Source organism: Heptranchias perlo, chromosome 7 (genome assembly GCF_035084215.1).
Source record: "Heptranchias perlo isolate sHepPer1 chromosome 7, sHepPer1.hap1, whole genome shotgun sequence".
NCBI lineage: Eukaryota > Metazoa > Chordata > Chondrichthyes > Hexanchiformes > Hexanchidae > Heptranchias > Heptranchias perlo.
This window is the reverse complement of record NC_090331.1, coordinates 7,670,824-7,696,788: the sequence shown is the minus strand read 5'-3', so window position 1 is coordinate 7,696,788 and position 25,965 is coordinate 7,670,824. Positions and strand designations below refer to the sequence as shown.

General features: G+C 48.3%; 1 protein-coding gene across 3 annotated transcripts in view; it reads right to left on the bottom strand.

The window, feature by feature from the left end:
* The window catches only part of LOC137323497 (tubulin alpha-4A chain-like), a 33,855-nt gene extending 9,781 nt beyond the window's left edge, over window positions 1-24,074 (bottom strand). The window contains exon 1 of one of the 3 annotated variants that reach the window (XM_067987017.1): window positions 24,009-24,074. Coding sequence is in view for 2 of the 3 variants with exons in the window: in XM_067987015.1 (XP_067843116.1) it covers window positions 4,478-4,717 (240 nt within the window). In the remaining variant the exon portion in view is untranslated. Of the gene's footprint in view, window positions 1-4,477; window positions 4,763-13,346; window positions 13,474-24,008 lie in introns of those variants that run through there. The other 2 variants (XM_067987016.1, XM_067987015.1) reach the window with 2 other exon arrangements.
* Window positions 24,075-25,965: the final 1,891 nt, after the last annotated feature.

The following is a 25,965-nucleotide window of genomic DNA, read 5'->3' as shown; positions in this document are numbered from 1 at the left end:
GTTCCTTCAGCAAAGTCATTGAAATATATTGTAAATAGTTGAGGCCCCAGCACAGAGCCCTGCGGGCCCCCACGAGTTACAGATTGCCATTGTGAAAATGACCCTTTTATCCCGACTGTTTTCTGTTAGTTAGCCAATCCTCTATCTATGTCAGTATATTGCCCTCAACACCATGAGCTCTTATGTTCAGTAATCTTGTGGCATCTTATCAAATGCCTTTTGGAAATCCAAATATACTGCATCCATTGGTTCCCCTTTATCCACCCTGCCTGTTACCTCCTCAAAAAAACTAAAATTTGTCAGACACAATTTCCCCTTCATAAAACCATGTTTCTCTGTCTAGACCCCTCATGATTTTGAATACCTATCAAATCTCCTCCTAACCATCTGCTTTAAGGAGAAAAATCCTAGCTTCTCTAATCTAGCCACATAACTGAAGTCCTTCACCTCTGGAATTATTCTAGTAAATCTTTTCTGCACCCTCTAAGGCCTTCACAACCTTCCTAAAGTGCAGAGCCCAGAATTGGACAATACTCCAGTTGTGACTGAACCAGTGTTTTATAAAGGTTTATCATAACTTCCTTGCTTTTATACTCTATACCTATTTATAAAGGCCAGGATCCTGTATGCTTTCTTAACCACTTTCTCAACCTGCCCTGCCACCTTCAATGACCTGTGCACTTTACCCCCAGATCGCTGTTCCCACACCCCTTTAAAAATTGTACCATTTAGTTTATAGTGCCTCTCCTCGTCCTTCCCAACAAAATGTATCACTTCACACTTCTCTGCATTAAATTTCATCTGCCCCATGTCTGCCCATTCCACCAGCCTGTCTATATCCTCTTGAAGTCTATCACTGTTCACTACACTTCCAAGTTTTGTGACATCTGCAAATTGTACACCCAAGTCATTTTATTTATAGAAAAGCAATGGTCCTAGTACTGACCCCTGGGGAACACCACTGTACACCTCCCTCCAGTCTGAAAACAACTGTTCATCACTACGGCTTTCTGTCTCAACCAATTTCATATCCATGCTGGCACTGCCCCTTAATTCCATGGGCTTCAATTTTGATGACAAGCCTATTATGTGGCACTTCATCAAATGCCTTTTGGAAGTCTATATACACATCATCCACATTGCCCTCATCAATCCTCTGTCACCTTGTCAAAAAACTCAAGTTAGTTAAACATGATTGGCCTTTGACAAATCCATGCTGCCTTTCCTTAATTAATCCACTTGTCCAAGTGACTTAATTCTGTCCTGGATTATCATTTCTAAAAGCTTCCCCACCACAGAGGTTAAACTGACTGGCCTGTAGTTGCCAGGTTTATCCTTGCATCCTTTTTTGAACAAGAGTGTAACATTAGCAACTCTCCAGTCCTCTGGCACCACCCCCATATCTAAGGAGGATTGGAAGATTATGGCCAGCACCTCTGCAATTTCCACCCTTACTTCCCTCAGCAACCTAGGATGCATCCCAGACCAGGTGACTTTTATACTTTAAGTAGAGCCAGCTTTTCAAGTACCTCTTCAATTTTTAGCCCATCCAGGATCTCAACTATCTCCTTTTACATCCTCTCACTTCTGCCACAGGAGAGGACATATTTATAGAGCTGAAGAAATGTGTTAGAGAAGGAGTTGAACTAGACAGTGCTTGCACTGATGGAGCGCCCTGTATGACTGGCAAAAGATTTGCTCCATCAGTGCAAACACTGTCTAATTTTGACTTGTTGAGGAGAGCAGTTTACTTAAAGATAAAGACTGGCTTAGTGACCTTGCTTTTCACATTGGTAATACCAAACACCTTAACCGCAACAAAAGTTTGTAGGGGAAGGACTGCCTTTTCCCAACATTGTTTAATTCTGTGTCAACATTCAAGGCAAAAACTGAAACTAAGTGCTTTCAGTTGAAAAAAATCTGGATTATGACAAATGTCTGCTGGAGCTAAACTCAGAACACAGACGACAATTTCCACATTAACTAATAGAGAGATAAGAACACTTTCTTCACTAAGATTCATTTGAATTACAGTTTCAAGATTTCAGTGATGATTAACAAAATGTGATATTCTTCACCAGCCCATTCACCCTCTCAGATTGGAGAGAAAGTTATTCACCAGACCCACAGATGGAAATTTTAGAAATGAAAAATCATTCCAGGCTGCATGCCAAATTCAAAGAATTGTGTGATTCACCAATACACCAAGACTTGAAGTAGTTTTAGAAGTTAGTACCACAGAATAACTTTCCTAGTTTGCACAGACTTGCTCTGCGTTATACATGTAGATTCACCTCAACCTACATTTGTGAGCAAGCTGTTTCTACCGTGAGTTTCATCAAAAGTAACTACTGCTCCAGACTGACTGATGACCCACCTCAATAATCTTCTGAAGCTGGCATGTTCAAAATTCAATCCAAATAAAATATCTGGAGCAAGCAGGTTCAGAAGCCACATTAAGTCTGTACGATTACAATGTTTAATTTGTAGGCCTAGTGACCATTACATAATTAGACTAACAATTGTTTGATTTATTTTGTTTTATTCACCTAAGATTGCCAAGTTTTAAAAAAATTATCTGTGACAATATTGCAAGTGGCACATCTGCACATCCTGGTCTCACAACATGGCATTCCTTTGCAAAAGGTTGGCCATCACTGGTCCAAACCAATTTCCTCCCAAAATGAGAAAGACTTCACATTTTCAACTGCAGGTCATGCTCACATTATGATGAGATGCACAGGAAAGAGGCAAACTGAACATTTTGGATTGCATCTCTTCCCCACCATCCACCTACAGGCCCTGCCGTAAGGACTATATTCTTTATATTGTAAAAATCAGTGTCTCATTCCTAGTTAAGTATGGAGCAAGGACAGCAGTACACTGACTGATACCACACCAAGGTGGTGGTGTTTACCAGAAAGCTTACAACTGTTCCCCATGCATAAATCTCCCAACAGATTTTATCCTCACACCATCATAGTGGCAGTAAGTGGCTGGAACCACAATAAGAGTAGATTCTACTATGTCTTTAGAATCTGATAGTTGCCCAATCACCTTCAGCTGGTTAAGTTAATGACCTTCCCCATCATGTTCAGGATGTGGGCCTGTTTCACTGAATTACATAGCTCCGTTCCCATCTCCCAACAATTGAGTGTGGGAGAACCTTCACCACACAGACTGCAGCAGTTCAAGAAGGCGGCTCACCACCACCTTCTCAAGGGGCAACTAAGGATGGGCAATAAATGCCGGCCTCGCTAGTGACACCCACATCCCATGAACAAATAAAGAGTGGACTACAACAGGACCTGAACTATGATGAGGCTTGGGATAACAAGTGGCATTTAAATACTGGGCAATGACCAAGGCCAAACTACCTCCCCCGAATAGTCAAAAACATCTACAGTCCCCATTGTCCAGAAGCTTAACTGGACCAGCTGTAACAAAGAAAGACAGACTTGCATTTATACAGCACTTTACAGCCAATCAAGTACTTCTGCAGTGTAGTCACTGTTTTAATGTAGGAAATGGAGCAGCCAATTTGCACACAGCAAGGTCCCACAAACAGCAATGTGAATGACCAGATGATTTGCTCTAAAGGTGTTGGTTGAGGGATAAATATTGGCCAGGACACCAGTGTGAATGTAATAGTGCACCCGAGAGCAGATGGGGCCTCAGTTTAACATCTCATCTGAAAGGCGGCACTCCCTCAGTACTGCACTGGAGCGTTAGCTTAGATTATGTGTTCAAGTCTCTGGAGTAGGATTTGAACCCATGACCTTCTCCTGCTCTTAATTCGTATGCATGTTCTGATTCAGGAAGCTAGATGGAAGAGCACAGGCTGAATGACTCACCTCCCGATTTCTCAAAGCCCCTCTTGCCATCTACAGGGTTCAACTCTGGAGTGTAATGGAATTCTCACCTGAATGTCCAAACGGTGTTGCAGCTGCACCCAAAGTGACCACTTGACCAGTGCCCCCACTGAACAATGTCCATTTGTTACACCACTGGTGCACTGTGGTTACAGGATGCACTGCGGCAACTCACCAAGCTCACTTCCCAGCCCTGCAACCTCTACCACCAAGAAGGACAAGAGCAGCAATATCATCACCACCGCCACACATTCACCCAACTCACTCCATCTTGACTTGGACAGTGAGCTGTTCCTTCACTAGGATCTGGAACTTTCTATCCAATACCCATCATGAGAACATCCACCTGCAGAAAGATTGCAGTTCAGGGGGAAGACCTACTGCCACCATCTCAGGGATGGGAAAAAGTCTTGCCAGCATAGTCCTCAAAGACCATAAAAATGGTCTCTGAACTACATATAGATCAGATCAGTGGTTATTCAGCTTAACTGTACCCTGGTCCCTTGCTCATTTTCAGCTTTAGCAATATTCAAAGTTAAAGCTCAACTCATTTTCTCTGAATTTATCCAGGTTTTTAATGGGGGAAAAGATTGATTTTATATTACCTGACAAAAGATGGTTTTTAAATTGACAAACAAAATGATCCTTGTACATCTCCAGTAAGACAGTGGGACGCTTATGAGGCTATCTGTCTGGATGTAGAAGCGAAAACATTTAGCATCTGCCCAGTGCGACGCAATGAAAATCGGCACCTCACTGTGCAAAGTTATTATTGTAGGCCCACATCCCTCTCTAGGGTCAAACTCAATGCCCAAAAAGGCACTGCTTGGCACAGTGATCCTCATTAATGGGCAGCAGGTTGTAGAAACCCCCGTGCGACACAGCTCCTCTTCCAATCACAGGAGCTGCTCCCTATTCCATTCTCTGTTACAGTGGAAGATTTGAAACCCATTTTGCAGAGCAGTCCCGTTGTGCCTTTTCTGTTTCAGTAACATCTAGAGCACGTGGTCTCCCAGAGAGCATATAAGGTTACATGGTTCACTGGATTTTAAAATCTGTACTGCATGCTGGTTCTATTCAACTCAGTGGAGTTAATAAAATCCTTGCTTAAAAAGTTGTCTTTTTAAAAAAAAGCCAATTGATCAGAGAAGTAGAGTATTTATAATTAAGCTTCCCAGTATTGAGAAGCAGAAGACTTTGCAGAAGTGTCAGCTATATATGTTTTAGCAACATGTGCGCTATAAAAGTCTTGCAAGAAAGAACCAAATTGCAGCAGAGTGGGAACGAAAAAGTTCTTAAAAAGGGTTGCAGGGGCACACGATCTTATTGGTTTTAAAACTAAGATTGCATAATGTACTAAGCTACCCAGTTATACAAGAATACAAAGCTTACCCAACCTGGAATTATATTTGCACATCTACTCAACTCGTTTAAAAAGCACCAATTGCCTGAATTAGGAGTAAACTGTATACCCCCATCCTCTAATGAGTTGATTGCTTCTAAGTGGCAGGGGTAACAAGTTATCTCTGGATTTATGTTGATACGAGCTTGCTAATTGGGTAGGAATTGAAATAATAGGCAAATCAAACCCACACTCGCTTACTTAATCTCAAATATTCATCTGCAAACTAAATCTAGTATTAACAAGATATGTGGCATTAACTTATGCAAGGAGACACCAGAAGTAGTTACAAACAAGCACAATTAGGGTTTGCCACTTCCATTCCCCCCCCCCCCCCATTTGAAGAGCTCTGATCAACTGATCTTAGATTAGAGCTTTCATGTAGTTTATTCAGCTCAGTCAGAAATGGAAGTGCCTCAATTATGCACAATACCCGTTGTGATGCAGTGGGCCTCACTCAACTTGGTTTCAGAGAAAGCATCATGCAATACTGGTGCAAGGATGAAGTGCATTAGGATGGTTGCAGAAAGGAACGTTTGTCTCAATTGTGTTGGCTTGGTGGACAAACAAAAAATTATAGAATGTACAGCACAGAAACAGGCCATTCGGTCCAACTGGCCCATACTCTACAAGAACCTCCTCCCACCCCTCTTCGTCTAGCCCTGTCAGCATATCCTTCCTCCATGTGTTTATGCAGCTTCCCCTTAAATGTATTTATGCTATTCGCCTCAACTACTCCTTGTGGTAGCGAGTGCCACATTCTCACCACTCTTTGGGGAAAGAAGTTTCTCCTGAATTCCCTATTGGATTTATTAGTGACTATCTTATATTTATGGCTTTTAGCTTTTGACACCTCTCCCTTCCCCACAATTGGAAATATCTGTCTACCCTATCCCAGATTGAGAAGCCATCACATTAGATTTGATCCAGAATCAAAGTCCCACTGACCATCGATGGGAATTAAGGGCATCCTTTGTATATTGATCTCTGACAGGTCCAAGACCCATCATGACAACTAGTCACTATTGACTACCAAATTAGTCCATAAAGCAATGATAACACAATCACAAAAGCAATAACTGTTGAAGTAGCATTACTAGCCCTCTAGTGGGCAATGAAGTTCTACTCTTCTTAAGTGCAGCTAGAAGACTATAAAAGCAACACATGTGAGCTCCATTCAGCCTTCACTATGCACAGGGTGACTTGCTCCTAGGCTTTGCCAAGCCCACTAACCCGGATCCCTAACTCGCAGCAAGTCCCATTCACCCATCATCCATGTGCTCACTGACCTACATTGGCTCCCATTCCCGCAACACCATTTTAAAATTTTAATCCTCATTTTCAAACCCCTCCATGACATCACCCCTCCCTATCTCCAACCCTCAGATCTGTGCTCCTCCAACTCCTCCTCTTGTTCGTTCATCCCCCACCCCCCTCCTCTCTTTGCTCCACCATTGGTGGTCTAGACCCTAAGCTCTGGTATTCCCTTCCTAAACCCCTCCACCTCTGACATGATCCTTAAAACTTTTGACCAAGCTTCTGGTCACCTGTCCTGTCCTAATATCACTATACATGGTTCAGTGACAAATTTTGGTTGATAACACTCTGAAGTGCCTTGTGACATTTTACTATGTTAAAAAGGCACTATATAAATGCCAGTTACTGTTGTCGGTGCTCAAATTCTTCCCACACTAGCAGCAAACACTTCTCTGCCTGTCTGGATCACAAACCAGCAACTGGACCCAGTGGTCCATGTAAAACAAAGGCCACTCATTCCCCCAAATAAGTGGATACAAAAATTGCAAGATCATGGACAGTGAAAAATCTGACTGTTCTCAGCCTGTTTGGCTAAGAGAAAGCCAACACTCCCACTCAAAGCTACAGTCCAAAAGGAAAAAAGAACTTGCATTTATACAGCACTTTATGACCTCAGGACATCCCAAAGCACTTTACAGCCAATGAAGTACTTTTGAGGTGTAGTCACTGTTGCAATGTAGAAAACATGGCAGCCAATTTGCACACAGCAAGATCATAATGACCAGATCATGTGTTTTACTGATGTTGGTTGAGAGATAAATATTGGCCAAAACACCAGGGAGAACTCCGCTGCTCCTGTTCAAAAATAGTGCCAAGGGATCTTATGTCCACCTGTGGGCAGATGGGCCTCTGTTTAACATCTCATCTGAAAAACAGCACCTCCAACAGTACAGAACTCAGTCCTGGAATGTCAGCCTGATTATGTGCTCAAGGTCACTGGAGTGGGACTTGAACCCACAACCTTCTGACTCAAGAGCATTGCCACTGAGTCATGGCTGACATTATGGAGGGGCCCCATCACCCAGTCAGGTAAGGTCATTCTTGATAGAGCCTGAATTATGGTCAGGAGAATTGTACTTTGTTACACAAGTAAAATGCTGGAGTGCTTCATTTAAAAAAAAATGCAGCTCAACTTAAGTTTAGAAGTATACACCAGATACACTATACACCAGATACATCAACGACATTGTCTTTCTATGGACCCACGGCAAGGAATCACTAAAGAGACTACACGATAACATCAACAAGTTCCATCCCACCATCAAGCTCACCATGGACTACTCCTCAGAATCAGTTTCTTTCTTGGACACACGAATCTCCATCAAAGACGGGCACCTCAGCACCTCACTCTACCGCAAGCCCACGGACAACCTCACGATGCTCCACTTTTCCAGCTTCCACCCTAACCACGTCAAAGGGGCCATCCCCTATGGACAGGCCCTGCGAATACACAGGGTCTGCTCAGACGAGGAGGAACGCGATGGACACCTACAGACGCTGAAAGACGCCCTAGTAAGAACGGGATATGACGCTCGACTCGTCGATCGACAGTTCCGACGGGCCACAGCAAAAAATCGCATAGACCTCCTCAGGAGACTAACACGGGACGCAACCAACAGAGTACCCTTTGTCGTCCAGTACTTCCCCGGAGCGGAGAAACTACGCCATGTTCTCCGCAGTCTTCAACATGTCATCAATGAGGACAAACACCTCGCTATGGCCATCCCCACACCTCCACTACTCGCCTTTAAACAGCCACCCAACCTCAAACAGACCATCGTTCGCAGCAAATTACCTAGCTTTCAAGAGAACAGCGTCCACGACACCACACAACCCTGCCACGGTAACCTCTGCAAGACATGCCAGATCATCGACACAGATACCACCATCACACGAGAGGACACCACCCACCAGGTGCATGGTTCATACTCCTGTGACTCGGCCAACGTTGTCTACCTCATACGTTGCAGGAAAGGATGCCCCAGAGCATGGTACATTGGCGAGACCATGCAGACGCTGCGACAACGGATGAACGGACACCGCGCAACAATCGCCAAACAGGAGGGTTCCCTCCCAGTCGGGGAACACTTCAGCAGTCATGGACATTCATCCACCGACCTTCGGGTAAGCATACTCCAAGGCGGCCTTCGAGACACACGACAACGCAAAATCGTCGAGCAGAAATTGATAGCCAAGTTCCGCACCCATGAGGACGGCCTCAACCGGGATCTTGGGTTCATGTCACGCTACACGTTACCCCACCAGCGAACAAATGTTATCTGTTTTTAATATAACAGGTCAGTTGCTGTCTTTTCTATGTTTCTACCTCTCTATCTCTGTTTTTTTTTTTGTTTGTTGTTTTTTTTTGGTGATTTGTATATTCTGAGACCTGGCAGGTAACACCTGTCTGTCTGCACACTGATTGCCTTGGCAACGGGCAGTTGAAAAAACTGTCTGTAATCACCAAGCATTGTTCTGTGAATTATAAATGCGATTTCATTTCGAGGATTTCATTTCCACATCGTTCACCTGAGGAAGGAGGTAGCCTCCGAAAGCTTGTGAATTTAAAATAAAATTGCTGGACTAAACTTGGTGTTGTAAAATTGTTTACAATTGTCAACCCCAGTCCATCACAGGCATCTCCACATCATAAGTTTAGAAGAACACAGGAGACTGGCTCATATTTTACATTTGCCCCAACAAGGCAGCTCCAATCAGTCATTTTATTAATATATTAAAAAGTACTACAAGGAGATCTCATTAATGAATGGATAGGTTTTGAAACTGGAATCCAGCAGGACTGTGTAAGGGGAGATCAGACTTCAGAATTACTCCATTTGTTGCTGTAACGTTTTCTGCAATGTGGTACAGATCGGCCATGATCTAACTGAATGGCAGAACAGGCTTGATGAGCTGAATGGCCTCCTCATGTACCCATGTAATGATAGTATGGTTTTCCTCTTGGGCACCTCAGTACTGTTTGCAAGCGAGGGACAGGAACATTCCTGAGAGTCTCAATATTTACAAGTTTGAAACTCACCATTTTAAATAGCCATTACAACCATTGCAAGCCAAAAAAGCTTTACCCAATACAAATCATCAAGACTGCTCATATTACAGGCTGGAATCAAACATTATTCCATTTAATACAAGTAATTATACAGCAATAGAATTCCAGATCAGCCTGACAATCTGTTCTGAGTTCAATTCCTCCCCACAAAGACACTATAGTGCTGTAAGGAGCAGGCTTCTCCTATACCAGACTAACTAACCTTGTAAAATGGCTTTAGTCGCAAAAAGATTATTTCTGTAATTTGAACGAGAAAAAGACAAGCATTTCAGGAATTCCTTTGCATACTCCTCACTTGGGCTGCATAACTCAGTCTAACTTCTAAACAAACAAGAATCTTAACTGTTCCATAGATGCAGGCCTTGTGCCTCACATTGTAATATCCTGGTGGATTTCAGAAGCCGACTTTGTATCCATTGTGATACAGGGCCTTATTGTTCTAGTTCGTTGTAAGTTGTGGTGAAAGCCCCAATCTACATGGAACTACAGTAAACAGCATGATCCAACAGATTTCCCTTTCCCTGGCCCAAGGCAATGACTCATCCAACATACGCCAGTACTTCCCAATCACCAATTCTTCAGCTCAAGTGTCAGCTTCTTTTCAATTGTAAACAATTTTACAACACCAAGTTATGGTCCAGCAATTTTATTTTAAATTCACAAGCTTTCGGAGGCTACCTCCTTCCTCAGGTGAACGATGTGGAAATGAAATCCTCGAAAATCATTTCCACATCGTTCACCTGAGGAAGGAGGTAGCCTCCGAAAGCTTGTGAATTTAAAATAAAATTGCTGGACTATAACTTGGTGTTGTAAAATTGTTTACAATTGTCAACCCCAGTCCATCACCGGCATCTCCACGTCACAGCTTCTTTTCAATGGGAGGTTGGGGGGGTGGGGGGGAAGGAAGGAAAGAAGAGGGTGGGCTGTGATGTATCAGCTTCATTTCAATGGGTGAGGGGGGGGGGGGAGGGAAACAGGAGGAAGGAAAAGAGAGAGAATCACAGCCAAGTCCAATCCAGTCCTGGTGTGCTCTGGGCCAGAGCAGGATATGCAGCTGATTCCAAGTCCTTCTACATGCAGTGTCCAAACAATAACTCGCATTCATACAGCACCTTTAACATAGTAAAACATTCCAAGGCACTTCACAGGGGCTTTGATCAAACATAACATTTGGATTTTCAAAAGGCATCACATAGTAGACTCACGACTAAAGTCATGACGATCGGTGCTGGGACCACTGTTGTTCGCTATTTACGTAAACAATTTGGACTCTGGAATCGGAAGTACAATTTCAAAATTTACAGACACCAAATTGAGGGTTTAGTTAATGCTGAGGACTGAGACAAAATACAGGAAGACATTAATAAATTTAGAATGGGTGCAAAATTGGCAAATAAATTTCAATATAAGTGAGAGGTATTACATTTCGGTAGGAAGGATAAGGAGGCCAAATACAAGAGTCTAAATGGGATAGAAGAGCAGAGGGATCTGGGGGTAGAGATACACAAATCACAGAGTAGTAACGCAGGTAATAAGGCCAAAAAAAAATCAAACCAAGCACTGGGGTTCATTTCTAAAGTGCTAGAATTGAAAAACAGAAGTTATGTTAACTTGTATAGAACCTTGGTTAGACCACAGTTGGTGCACTGAACAGTTCTGATCTCCATATTATTAAAATAATAGAGGCACTGGAGAAGGTGCTAAAAAATTTTACTAGGGTGATACCAGAACAAAGGTTATACTTATCAGGAATGATTGAACAGGCTGGGGCTCTTGTCTCTAGAAAAAAGACTGAGGGGTGACATGATAGAGGTCTTTAAGATTATGAAAAGGTTTGATAGGGTTGATGTAGAGAAAATGTTTCCATTTGTGGGGGGGGGGGGGGGGAAGACCAGAACTAGGGGCCAGAAATACAAGATAGTCACTAATAAATCTAATAGGAAAACCAGGAGAAATTTATTTACCCAGAGAGTGGGTTAGAATGTGGAACTCGCTACCACAAGGAGTAGTTGAGGCAAATAGCATAGATGCATTTAAGGGGAAGCTAGATAAACACATGAGGGAGAAAGGAATAGAAGGATATGCTGATAGGGTGAGATGAAGAGGCTCCTGTGGAGCATAAACACCAGCATGGACCTGTTGGGCCGAATGGCCTGTTTCCGTGCCGTACGTTCTATGTTTAAAAAAAAAATTGGACACCGAGCCACATAAGGAGCTATTAGGACAGGTGACCAAAAGCTTGGTCAAAGAGGTAGATTTTAAAGGAGTATCTTAAAGGAGGAGGAGAGGGGTAGAGAGGCAGAGAGGTTTAGGGAGGGAATTCCAGAGCTCAGGGCCTAAACAGCTGAAGGCACGGCTGCAGAAATCAGGGATGCTCAAGAGGCCAAAACTGGAGGGTTTGAGAGCTGGAAGCAGCTTCCATCTCTCCAAGTTGCTCACTCAGATTTAACTTGACCAGGTGCAGTCAGCAGTGACTCAGTTGGCAGCACTCTCGCCTCAGAGTTAGAAGATAGTGAGTTCAAGTCCCACTCCATACATGAGCTCAATCAATCATAAAATATAATTTTCTGGTCAAATGGAAGACAGTCAGCTCAGGCTGAAGGTTAAATAAATACTGCTGGTTAAAGGAGCTACATGGAAAAAACCTTCACCAAAGTAAAAGCTTAAATACAAGTAGAACACAACTTTTCCTGGTTTTAAATAGAACCCAATGCTGTGCTAATGGGGGTAGTTAAAATGCTAGTTGGGTAGTTTAAACCTTCCCGAGCCTTAAATCACTGAACAGGTTAAAGGAGCAGCTGAATTTAAAATAGACTGAGAATAAGTAAGTGGTAGAGGCCATAGATAGCATCTATGAGTGGTCACCTAGAATTTGAGTACAATGATAAACCTGATTTAAATATACAATTAGAAGTGGTAGATTTATACAAGAGACTACATTCATTTGCCTGGAGTCATCTAACTTTAGTATTGCTAGGTTATAGTACAGAAAGATACTTGCCTCCAGTCACATTTTACAACTTTTAAATGGGTTGGAATATCCCAATTTTATTCACTGCCCAGACATGGCTGATTTACAGCAATTGGATTAATTGGGGGGGTGGGAAGAATAGGAACTACACCCATTAATGTTTGTAGCTTTATTTTTCTTTAAAAAAAATGGGATTTGATTGTTGGGTTGGGGTTTAATTCCCAATGCACAACAGGGGTTTTAACAGGTGCCTAGATGCCCCCAGGAGAGGAGGGGGGCAACATCAGCAGCCAGTGAGGATACCCCACCCCCAGGAGGAGGGGGGGGCAACAGCAGCCCCCATCTAGACAGAGACCCTCTCCTTTTCTTCAATGGGATTCCCCCTCCATCTCCAGGGGGTAATTACAACATTTCCCCACTGGGATCAGTCTGATTTAAAGTGATTCCATTGTCCCCTCACCTCACCCTCCAATTTAACCCCAATCCACTACTCCTCAATCTACCCAGACTCTGCACCCTGCAGCCCCCACAATCCCAATTACAAAGTGATCCATCCCCTCTGACCAGGACTGATCGCTCAGGCTGAGCTGCGAGTCCCCACAAACCACAGGCTCAGATCCACAACTTTAAATCAAAACAAAACAAAGAAATTTCCTCTTCCAGTTTCAACAGATTGAAGGTCTGGGCCACACTGCCCGAGTTCAGCCCACTTACCATTTTAAATGTCTTTATTCTCTCTCCTCTCTCCGAGCTAGTCAGTGCAGGATAAGAGACTGTACAGAACCACCCACTTCAAAATAGGGACCAAGTTACAGGGAGAAACAACTGAATCCAGCTGTCCCGGAACCAAATTTATACAGCTGTTCAGGTCACAGGATGGGGATTGGTTAAAAATAAATGATTGCAATAAATGCAATTATTACCTTCGTAAAAGAGGGGAACCCGTCAGTAAAAGAAAAAAAAAACTACCCCCCCCCCCCACCTCAAAAAAACACACAACTAGAGACACAGTAAAGTGCACATTGTATATCATTTTTAAAAAATATTTAAAGGGGCCATCGCTTAGTTAGAAAGTGAGGACCACAGAATTACCGGTGGGCACCGCAGGGGCTGGAATGCATCCTGGACGAGGATAATAAAGTTTTAATTTGAACACTTGGTTTTGGTTTGTTTGGTTTTTAGTTTTTAAGCACACCCCACACCCCCGCTTCTTATAAAAGGGGGGCCTAATTTGGTAAAATAGAAAAAAAAAAGGAAAAGAAAAAAGAAGAAAAAAAAAGAAAAAAGGACCACAGAATTACACAGAAGTTCCAATGGCCAGAAAGAGGCCATTCGGCCCATTGAGTCTGTATCAGATTTACCCTCCACTCGAGCAAGTGGTCATACTCACCTTTACCCGCTCTGTGCCCATGTCTCTTCAGCCCCTTTTACTACGTCCGCCCATCCAATCTAATCTGGTAGATTGATATAGTTTCTGGCCTCAATCACTAAACGCAATTCACAGGCTCAGGGTGGACGCAGCCCACGAGGGTGTTGTGGGGGGGTTCGCTCCAAGGTTGGGCTGGTGGGGACGTCTGTCCAACCGCCCGCCTCTCTCTCTCGCGGCCTTGCCCCTGACCGGGTGGCCCCAGAGAGTGCGCACACGGTGTCTGCTGGTACACTTGGCTTCTGCTGGGAATAGGGTGTCCTTTGATAAACATTCTGATTTGGCTTTATAAGTTTCCTTTTGGTTCTGTTGGAGTCGGACTTTATGTTTTAATTCAGGGGATGCAGGAAGAGAGGGACCTGGGGGTTCACGTACACAAATCTTTGAAGGTGGCAGGACAAGTTGAGAAGGCTGTTAAAAAAGCATATGGGATCCTGGGCACTATAAATAGAGGCATAAAGCAAGGAAGTTATGCTAAACCTTTGTAAAACACTGGTTAGGCCCCAGCTGGAGTATTGTGCCCCAATTCTGGCCACCACACTATCCACCACCTCCGCACCGGGCAGCCAAAGATTGGGGCGTGGGGGCTAAAGGGTAACCAAAAGTTGAGAAGCAGCCCCTTCAGGTGCCTACACAGGGGTTGCAACCTCTCACACTCAACCCGGGGCAGAGGGAGGTTAGTCCGGGGCAGGGGGAGGTGAGTCCGGGGCGGGGGGAGCTGAGCCCGGGGCAGGGGGAGCTGAGCCCGGGGCAGGGGGAGGTGAGCCCGGGGCAGGGGGGAGGTGAGTCCGTCTTTAGCCTTTTGTATCTGCCATAAGGAGGGCTTTTGGCAGATACAAAAGGCTAAAGACGGAGGAAGCCCTAGAGGAGTACAAAAAGTGCAGGGGGATACTTAAAAAAGAAATTAGGAGATCAAGGAGGGGCCATGAAATAACACTGGCGAGCAAAATAAAGGAAAATCCTAAGATGTTTTATAAGTATATTAAGGGTAAGAGGATGACTAGGGAAAAAATAGGGCCCATTAGGGACAAAAATGGCAATCTGTGTGTGGAGCCGGCAGATGTAGGAGGGGTTCTAAATGAATTTTTTGCATCTGTTTTCACTATGGAGAAGGACGATGTAGACATAGAAATACGGCAGGGGGACTGTGATATACTCGAACATATTAACATCGAGCGGGAGGAGGTATTGGCGGTTTTAGCAGGCCTAAAAATGGATAAATCCCCAGGCCCGGAGGAAATGTATCCCAGGCTACTGTGTGAGGCAAAGGAGGAGATTGCGGGGGCTCTGACACATATATTCAGAACCTCTCTGGCCACAGGGGATGTGCCAGAGGACTGGAGAACCGCTAATGTAGTACCATTATTCAAGAAGGGGAGTAGGGAAAAACCGGGGAACTACAGGCCAGTGAGCCTAACATCAGTGGTAGGAAAATTATTGGAAAAAATTCTGAAGGACAAAATTAGTCTCCACTTGGAGAAGCAAGGATTAATCAGGGATAGTCAACATGGCTTTGTCAAGGGAAGATCATGTCTGACTGATTTGATTGAATTTTTTGAGGGGGTGACTAGGCGTGTGGATGAGGGTAACGCAGTGGATGTGGTATACATGGATTTCAGTAAGGCCTTCGATAAAGTCCCGCACAGGAGACTGGTCAAGAAGGTACGAGCCCATGGAATCCAGGGTGCCATGGCACTTTGGATACAAAACTGGCTTAGTGGCAGAAGGCAGAGGGTGATGGTCGAAGGTTGTTTTTGTGACTGGAAGCCTGTGGCCAGTGGGGTACCACAGGGATCGGTGTTGGGTCCCTTGCTGTTTGTGGTCTACATTAACGACTTGGATATGAATGTAAAAGGTATGATCAGTAAGTTCGCTGATGATACAAAAGTTGGTAGGGTGGTAAATAGCGAGGAGGATAGCCTCAGTCTGCAGGACGATATAGATGGGTTGGTCAGATGGGCGGAACAGTGGCAAATGGAATTTAAACCGGAAAAGTGCAAGGTGATGCACTTTGGAGGGACTAACAAGGCAAGGGAATACACAATGAATGGGAGGACCCTAGGCAAGACAGAGGGTCAGAGGGATCTTGGTGTGCAAGTTCACAGATCCCTGAAGGCGGCGGAACAGGTAGATAAGGTGGTAAAGAAGGCATATGGGATACTTGCCTTTATTAGCCGAGGCATAGAATATAAGAGCAAGGAGGTTATGATGGAGCTGTATAAAACACTGGTTAGGCCACAGCTGGAGTACTGTGTGCAGTTCTGGTCGCCACACGACAGGAAGGATGTGATCGCTTTGGAGAGGGTGCAGAGGAGATTCACCAGGTTGTTACCAGGGCTGGAGCGCTTCAGCTATGAAGAGAGACTGGGAAGATTGGGTTTGTTTTCCTTGGAGCAGAGGAGGCTGAGGGGGGACATGATTGAGGTGTACAAAATTATGAGGGGCACAGATAGGATGGATACTAAGGAGCTTTTTCCCTTCGTTGAGGGTTCTATAACAAGGGGGCATAGATTCAAGGTAAAAGGCGGGAGGTTTAGAGGGGATTTGAGAAAGAACTTTTTCACCCAGAGGGTGGTTGGAGTCTGGAACTCACTGCCTGAAAGGGTTGTGGAGGCAGGAACCCTCACAACATTCAAGAAGCATTTGGATGAGCACTTGAAATGCCATAGCATACAAGGCTACGGACCAAATGCTGGAATATGGGATTAGATTAGACAGGGCTTGATGGCCGGCGCGGACACGATGGGCCGAAGGGCCTCTATCCATGCTGTATAACTCTATGACTCTATGAGTCCGGGGCAGGGGGAGGTGAGCCCGGGGCAGGGGGAGGTGAGTCCGGGGCAGGGGGAGCTGAGCCCGGGGCAGGGGGAGGTGAGTCCGGGGCAGTGGGAGGTGAGCCCCGGGAAGGGGGAGGTGAGCCCGGGGCAGGGGGAGGTGAGTCCGGGGCGGGGGGAGGTGAGCCCGGGGCGGGGGGAGGTGAGCCCGGGGCGGGGGGAGGTGAGTCCGGGGCAGGGGGAGGTGAGTTTGGGGCAGGGGGAGGTGAGCCCGGGGCAGGGGGGAGGTGAGCCCCGGGCAGGGGAAGGTGAGTTTGGGGCAGGGGGAGGTGAGCCCGGGGCAGTGGGAGGTGAGCCCGGGGCAGGGGGAGGTGAGTTTGGGGCAGGGGGAGGTGAGCCCGGGGCAGGGGAAGGTGAGCCCCGGGCAGGGGAAGGTGAGTCCGGGGCAGGGGGAGGTGAGTCCGGGGCAGGGGGAGGTGAGTTTGGGGCAGGGGGAGGTGAGTTTGGGGCAGGGGGAGGTGAGCCCGGGGCAGGGGGAGCTGAGCCCGGGGCAGGGGGAGGTGAGCCCGGGGCGGGGGGAGGTGAGTCCGGGGCAGGGGGAGGTGAGTTTGGGGCAGGGGGAGGTGAGCCCGGGGCAGGGGGAGGTGAGCCCCGGGCAGGGGAAGGTGAGTTTGGGGCAGGGGGAGGTGAGCCCGGGGCAGTGGGAGGTGAGCCCGGGGCAGGGGGAGGTGAGTTTGGGGCAGGGGGAGGTGAGCCCGGGGCAGGGGGAGGTGAGCCCCGGGCAGGGGAAGGTGAGTTTGGGGCAGGGGGAGCTGAGCCCGGGGCAGGGGGAGGTGAGTCCGGGGCAGTGGGAGGTGAGCCCCGGGCAGGGGGAGGTGAGTCCGGGGCAGTGGGAGGTGAGCCCGGGGCAGGGGGAGGTGAGTCCGGGGCAGTGGGAGGTGAGTCCGGGGCAGTGGGAGGTGAGCCCCGGGGCAGGGGGAGGTGAGTCCGGGGCAGGGGGAGGTGAGTCCGGGGCAGTGGGAGGTGAGCCCCGGGGCGGGGGGAGGTGAGCCCGGGGCAGGGGGAGGTGAGCCCGGGACGGGGGGAGGTGAGCCCGGGGCAGGGGGAGGTGAGCCCGGGGCGGGGGGAGGTGAGTCCGGGGCAGGGGGAGGTGAGCCCGGGGCAGGGGGAGGTGAGCCCGGGGCAGTGGGAGGTGAGCCCGGGGCGGGGGGAGGTGAGCCCGGGGCGGGGGGAGGTGAGCCCGGGGCGGGGGGAGGTGAGCCCGGGGCAGGGGGAGGTGAGCCCGGGGCGGGGGGAGGTGAGCCCGGGGCAGGGGGAGGTGAGCCCGGGGCGGGGGGAGGCTGCGATTTTCCTCCTGGCGCTCCTGCTCCTCTGGGCTCCATAATGAAAAGATTTACACTTAACTTTTAAAACCAGGACAAAAGGGATCTCATAAATGAATTTTTTTTTAATCTGTGTCTGGTGACTTCTAATTCCCACAGACTAGCTGAACATTACTAAAACATACATTTTGAAATCCTTTCCTGAACATTTGGAGGGCCTCTTGTATAGAATCATAGAATCATAGAAATTTACGGCACAGAAGGAGGCCATTCGGCCCATCGTTTATGTGCCGGCCGAAATGGAACTATCCAGCTTAATCCCACTTTCCAGCTCCTGGTCCGTAGCCCTGTAGGTTACAGCACTTCAACAGCACATCCAAGTACTTTTTCAATGAGTTGAGGGTTTCTGCCTCTCCCACCCTTTCAGGCAGTGAGTTCCAGACCCCCACCACCCTCTGGGTGAAAAAAATTCTCCTCAGCTCCCTTCTAATCCTTCTACCAATTACTTTAAATCTATGCCTCCTGGTTATTGACCTCTCTGCTAAGGGAAATAGGTCATTCCTATCCACTCTATCTAGGCCCCTCATAATTTTATACACCTCAATTAAATCTCCCCTCAGCCTCCTCTGTTTCAAAGAAAACAACCCCAGCCAATCCAATCTTTCCTCACAGCTAAAATTCTCCAGCCCTGGCAACATCCTTGTAAATCTCCTCTGTACCCTCTCTAGTGCAATTACATCCTTCCTGTAATGTGGTGACCAGAACTGTACACAGTACTCAAGCTGTGGCCTAACTAGTGTTTTATACAGTTCCAGCATAGCCTCCCTGCTCTTACATTCCATGCCTTGGCTCATAAAGGAAAGTATCCCGTATGCCTTCTTAACCGCCTTATCAACCTGTCCTGCTACCTTCAGGGATCTGTGGACATGCACTGCAAGGTCCCTCTGTTCCTCTACACTTCTCACTGTCCTCCCATTTATAGTGTATTCCCTTGCCTTGTTTGCCTTCCCCAAATGCATTACCTCACACTTCTCTGGATTGAATTCCATTTGACACTTTTCTGCCCACCTGACCAGTCCATTGATATCTTCCTGCAGTCTACAGCTTTCCTCCTCACTATCAACGTTTGTATCATCTGCAAACTTCTTAATCATGCCCCCGACATTTAAGTCTAAATCATTGATATATACCACAAAAAGCAAGGGACCCAGTACTGAGCCCTGCGGGACCCCTTCCAGTCACAAAAACACCCGTTGACCATTACCCTTTGCTTCCAGCCAATTCTGGATCCAACTTGCCACTTTCCCTTGGAGCACATGGGCTTTTACTTTTCTGATCAATTTGCCTTGTGAAACCTTGTCAAAAGCCTTGCTAAAATCCATGTAGACTACATCAAACGCGTTACCCTCATCGGCCCTCCTTGTTACCTCCTCAAAAAATTCAATCATATTAGTCAGACACGACCTTCCCTTAACAAATCCATGCTGACTGTCCTTGATTAACCCGTGCCTTTCTAAATGACGATTAATACTGTCCCTCAGAATTTTTTTCCAATAATTTGCCCACCACCGAGGTTAGATTGACTGGCCTATAATTACTCGGTCTATCCCTTTCTCCCTTTTTAAACAACGGTACAACATTAGCAGTCCTCCAATCCTCCGGCACCATGCCTGTAGCCAGGGAGGATCGGAAAATGATCCGCTATTTCCGTTATTTCCTCCCTTGCTTCTCTTAACAGCCTGGGATACGTTTTATCCGGGCCTGGCGATTTACCTACTTTCAAAGATGCTAAACCCCTTAATACTTCCTCTCTCACTATGTTTATCTCATCCAATATTTCACACTCCTCCTCCTTAACTACAATCTCTGCATCGTCCCCCTCTTTTGTGAAGACAGATGCAAAGTATTCATTAAGAACCAGACCCACATCTTCCGCCTCCACACACAGGTTACGCTTTTGGTCTCTAATAGGCCCTACTCTTTATAGTACCATAGTAGGTACAGCACAGGAGGAGGCCATTCGGCCCATCCTACCTGTGCCAGCTCTTTGATAGAGCTATCCAATTAGTCCCACTCCTCTGTGTCTGAAGACCTTGCTTCATCCTGTCAGGATTGCCCCAGCAATTTCCCAGCTCGGTTGAAATGCAAACGTGGTCCTTGTGACCTAATATGAACCCCGATTCATATCAATTCACGAGGGAGGGAGTTCCAGAGAATTGGGCCGAGTGGCTAAAGGCTCGACCATCATTGGCGGGGTGAAGAAGAGAGGAGAGCGCACATAAGGCCTGAATCAAAGGGCTGATGGGCTTAGGAGGGGCAGATGGGGGGAGGGAGGGGGCACGAGAGGGATACAAGGCAGGAGGAGGTTGCAGTGATAGAGTGGGATGAGGCCAGGGAGGGAGGTGAAGAGAGGAAGAGGATTTAAGATTCATTTGTCATGGGGTCTGGAAGCCAATATTAAGGCAAGTGGGGCACAGAGTATAGGGCAGGATACGGTCAGCTGAATATTGGATGAATTGAAATCTATAGACAATGGGAAGCCAGCAAGGAGGACACTGGGGGAAATCAAGCCATGAGGTGACCACAGCCTGAATGACCGTTTCAGCGAGGGTGGTAGTGAGGTGGGAACGGTTGCAGACAATGTTCCAGAGGTGCAAATAAGTGGCCTTGGTGATGGGTAGGATGTGGGGTGTGAAGCTCAGCTCTGGGCGGAACAGGACGCCAAGGCTTCACGCAGTCTAGTTCAGCTTGAGTGAGTGGCTGGGCCACGGGCGATGGGGTCAGTGGCAAGGAGCAGAGTTTCAGGCGGAGCAACTGTATCCCTGACTTGATGTTGAACACAGAGGTAGTCATGAGTTTGAGGGAAGTGCTGGAGAGGTAAAGCTGGGCGTCATCATAAGCACATATAGGAAGCTGACCCGGTGCCTGCGATGATGTCACCAAGGGGCAACATGTAGGTAAGGAAGAGAAGGGGCCAATGAAAGATCCTTGGGAGATCCTTCAGCCTTGTATTCCCTCGAGTATCGAAGATTAAGGGGTGATCTAATTGAGGTGATTAAGATGATTAAAGGATTTGATCGAGTAGATGGAGAGAAGCTATCGGAGGAGTCCAGAACAAGGGGGCATAATCTTAAAATTAGAGCTAGGGCCGTTCAGGGGTGATGTCAGGAAGCACTTCTTCACACAAAGGGGAGTGGAAATCTGGAACTCTCTCCCTCAAAATGCCACTGAGGCTCGGGGTCAATTGAAAAATTTCAAAACTGAGATTGATAGATTTTTGTTGGGTAAGGGTATTAAGGGTTAGGGCACCAAGGCAGGTAGATGGAGTTAAGATACAGATCAGCCATGATCTAATTGAATGGCGGAACAGGCTCGAGAGGCTGAATGGCCTCCTCCTGTTCCTACATTCTTCCTAACTCTAGTGGCGAGTGTGCAGGGGTGGGAAGCGAAACCACTGCTGGAGAGGGTGATGTGCTAACTGTGTTTGCACGGGTTGGAGTTGACTAACACGAGGGCAGTCCCATAGAGCTGAGAATGACGGAGGAGGATGGTGTGGTCCACCATGTCGTACACTGCGGAGAAGGACATAGGGGGGGATAACAAAACCCTGATCACAGCGACAGAAGATGTGACTGGCCTGGGCAGTCCCGGTGCTGTGTGCTGGGTGGAAGCCAGACTGAAGGGATTCAAATAGGGAGCTTCGGGAATGATGGGCATGGAGCTGGGAGGCGGCAACATCTTCAAGGGCCTTAGAGAGGAAAGGGAGGATAGAAATGGGGGGTGGGGGTGTGGGGCAGTGGTAGTTGGAGAGCACAGATGGGTCAAGGTGAGATCTTTGAGGAGGAGTGGGAGCAATGATGACACTTTTTTGAAAGGGAGAGAGGCGTTGTCTGAGCAAAGGACAATGTCGGCAATGATGGGGGCCAGAAAGGGTAGTTGAGTAGTCAGGAGTTGAGTGAGAAGGGGACTGATGGAGCAGGAGGTATGTCTCATGGAAGAGATAAGCTTAGGGAGAGTGGGGAGGGAGGAGGAGGAACTGCAAAGCGATCGGGGAAATCAGAGGTAAAGTGGGGGGAGATAGGGTGGAGGTGAAGAGCGGGGACAGAGGAAGGGGAGGTAGCAGCAAATGATGCTGCACAAATGGCCTCAATCTTAGAGACAAAGAAATCCATGAGGCGTTTGCATCTGGTATTGGAGATGACAATGGAGTAGGCAGTGGAAAGGGACTTGAGGATAAAGGGAGCCTTGGATTGTCCAAGCCTCAAACTAGACTAGAGCTTAGAGTAGGGGCTACATGGAGCAGACTCCCAGCGAAAGCAGTTAAGGATCAGTCAATCATTCCCTTTACAAAGGGACTGGATACAGAACAGAATCGGGGTTTTAGAGACAAGTGAAGATTGAGATGTTGTAGCAAAAATTAAATAACTATAACTGATTAAGTAATGTTGGGTATACACGTTTATGTGTCATATGATGCACTGCATAAGTTTGCGAGTCGAAAACAGTCCAGGCTTCAAGAATAATCATTCACAAATAATCTATTGATATTCAGTCCCGAAATAGTTGGACTCCCCGAACTCTGGAAAGAGATAACACACAATCTGGCCTGGGAAACACCTACCAGGGACACACCTACATCTCTCCAATTCATGGAGCCGCATGTTAGACCTCCAATACAGTGTTTCACTGTACCAGACACACATGGGGATAAACATTGGCCTGGGCCTGTTCTTAGGCCCAGACCAGAAGCAAGACGCCCGAGGATCTCGATAGAAATTGATCTTCAGGCCCCTTCAGAATAAGTCCCGGGAGGGGGTGAGGTTGGAGAGGGCTATGGTGGTAGAGGGGGGTGAGGAGGGGTTGGAGAGGGCAATGTGGTGGGGGAGGGAGGAGGGAGGCGATCGCCACTTCTATGGAATTTGAAATGAAATTTTTATGTACTTACCTTTGGTTGGCATCCGCAGGGGCCTCTGAAGAATCCTGAGTGGGACAGGCCCGACCCCTGCCCCCAGCTCATGAGGTTGACTGATTTGTCAAAGTCGCCCCTTAAAGAGGTGTTCGGCCCCTGATCTGCATATCCAAGGGGCCTAATGCCTGTTTCGCGTGTCCGCCCGGGAAGGCCCGCGAAATGGGCCCTACAACGAATTTGGCAGCGGGACCAACGCCTGCGCAGATCGGGGGGTCCAGGCCGTCCCAGAGCTAAATCGGTGTGCTTTGCGCCCAGTTTCAAGCCCGAGAAGTGGGCATGACGCATGCCAATTTCTGCCCCATGGTGCCCCTCCTTAAAGGCCAACTGGGCCGACATCAGTCATCTCCGAAGCAGCGTTTGGCCGGGCTCTGTCCTCCTTCCCTTCACCGGTCATTCTTACTGCACTGGGGCTGCGTGCTGCTGGCGGGGGGGGCGGCTGGATTACTCGAGGAAACCTGAGATGCCAACATAGGGATTCAGTTAGAAACACGTTCAGTGTTTCTCTTCCTTTTTTTTTTCCCAAACAGAATTCCGAGCATCCACTGAAAATATGTGAACCCAACACCCACAGGGCTCAGTCTTTCCATATCGCTTAAACATCGGCATCTGGGAATCCAACATCTGGGGCTCAATTTTAAAATTAAATTGCGGGTGTGTTGGGGGGGGGCGGGGGGAGGGCTGCGAAAATGGCAAAAAATCCCGAGCGGCCGCAACCCGCCGACTTCCGGGTTTCCCACCGACGCGCCTGCGTGCGCGCGCGCTTCCCGGATCCGAAGTCCCGGCGGCAATTAAAGCCGATAGTTAAAGAACCAAATGTACCTCACTGAGGTACGTAAGGTACTTTACGTCCGACATAGTAGATCGTTAAAACGATTTTAAACTTACCTGGGCGGCTTTCCCACGGCTTCAGATTCAGGTGAAGGGCCGGATCAGACAAAAGTAATCTAAATAAATTAAATAAAAAAACATTGCACAAAGTGAAAAAACAAAATCAACCTCCCTTTCCACCCTGCTCCGATGTCCGATGTCTCCCTCTCCGTGTCCCTCTCAACCCCCGATGTCCCTCTCCAATCTCCCCCTACTCCCCCCTGATCTTCCCTCTCCCCCCTGATCTTCCCCTCTCCCCTCTCCCCCCCCTGATCTTCCCCTCTCCTCCCCGATCTTCCCCTCTTCCCCCCGATCTTCCCCTCTCCCCCCCTGATCTTCCCCTCTCCCCCCCTGATCTTCCCCTCTCCCCCCTGATCTTCCCCTCTCCCCCCTGATCTTCCCCTCTTCCCCCTGATCTTCCCCTCTCCCCTCTCCCCCCCTGACCTTCCCCTCTCCCCCCCCGATCTTCCCCTCTTCCCCCTGATCTTCCCCTCTCCCCTCTCCCCCCCTGATCTTCCCCTCTCCCCCCCGATCTTCCCCTCTTCCCCCTGATCTTCCCCTCTACCCTCTCCCCCCTGATCTTCCCCTCTCCCCCACCGATCTTCCCCTCTCCCCCCACCCCCAATCTTCCCCTCTCCCCCCGATCTTCCCCTCCCCCCCGATCTTCCCCTCTCCCCCACCCCGATCTTCCCCTCTCCCCCCGATCTTCCCCTCTCCCCCCACCCCCAATCTTCCCCTCTCCCCCCCGATCTTCCATTCTTACCCCCGATCTTCCCCTCTCCCCTCTGATGTTCCCCCCACCCCTGATCTTCCCCCCTCACCCCCGATCTTCCCCTCTCCCCCACCCCTGATCGTCCCCTCTCCCCCCCCGATCTTCCCCTCTCCCCCACCCCTGATCTTCCCCTCTCCCCCACCCCTGATCTTCCCCTCTCCCCCCTGATCTTCCCTTTTCCCCCACCCCTGATCTTCCTCTCTCCCCCCTGATCTTCCCCTCTCCCCCCGATCTTCCCCTCTCCCCCACCCCTGATCTTCCCCTCTCCCCCACCCCTGATCTTCCCCTCTCCCCCACCCCTGATCTTCCCCTCTCCCCCCTGATCTACCCCTCTCCCCCACCCCTGATCTTCCCCTCTCCCCCACCCCCGATCTTCCCCTCTCCCCCACCCCTGATCGTCCCCTCTCCCCCCCCGATCTTCCCCTCTCCCCCACCCCTGATCTTCCCCTCTCCCCCCTGATCTTCCCCTCTCCCCCACCCCTGATCTTCCCCTCTCCCCCACCCCTGATCTTCCCCTCTCCCCCCTCCGATCTTCCATTCCAGCGCCGGATGATCTCTCTCTCTCTCTCTCTCCCCCCCGCCCCCCCCCCCCACCCTCGGCGTTGCAGCTCCTGTCGGCAGCCAGCCCTGTCAATCAGTGGCTGCCGGGCGCGAAACCCGGAAACAACTTTAATCGCCATCAATCGCACCGCGACTGCGTCGGAAAAGGTAAGTTTTGTTTATTCGGGTTGGCCACGCGCTCCACCACCACCCCCCTGGCCCCCCGGCCCCCCCTCCCGGCCCCCCCGCCACCATTTCAAATTGAGCCCCTGGTGTCTAAGTGCTCTGGATATTTCCATAGTAAATAACGGGCCAGATTTTTGCTGAGAAAGTGTCTGAACGACGCTCACCGTTATTGATTCACAAATCGGGCCCAGCAACTCGTGGCGAGGAAGAGATACCCCGTGAGTTGCGAATGGCCACAAGTTGCTGGGCCGATTTACGGCGCTCTGCCGTTAGCCTCACGAAAGCGCCGTCTCGCCCTCAGCCGCCCCGTGAGTTTTAAGGAACCGTTGCGTTTGCGCATTAATTACCCACTAAACTTGTCGCCGAAGGTTAAGTCTGGTAATTACTAGCGTAAGTAACCTTTTAGTATCACGGCAGGTACAGCACAGGAGGGGGCCATTCGGCCCATTTTGCCTGTGCCGGCTTTTTGAAGGAGCA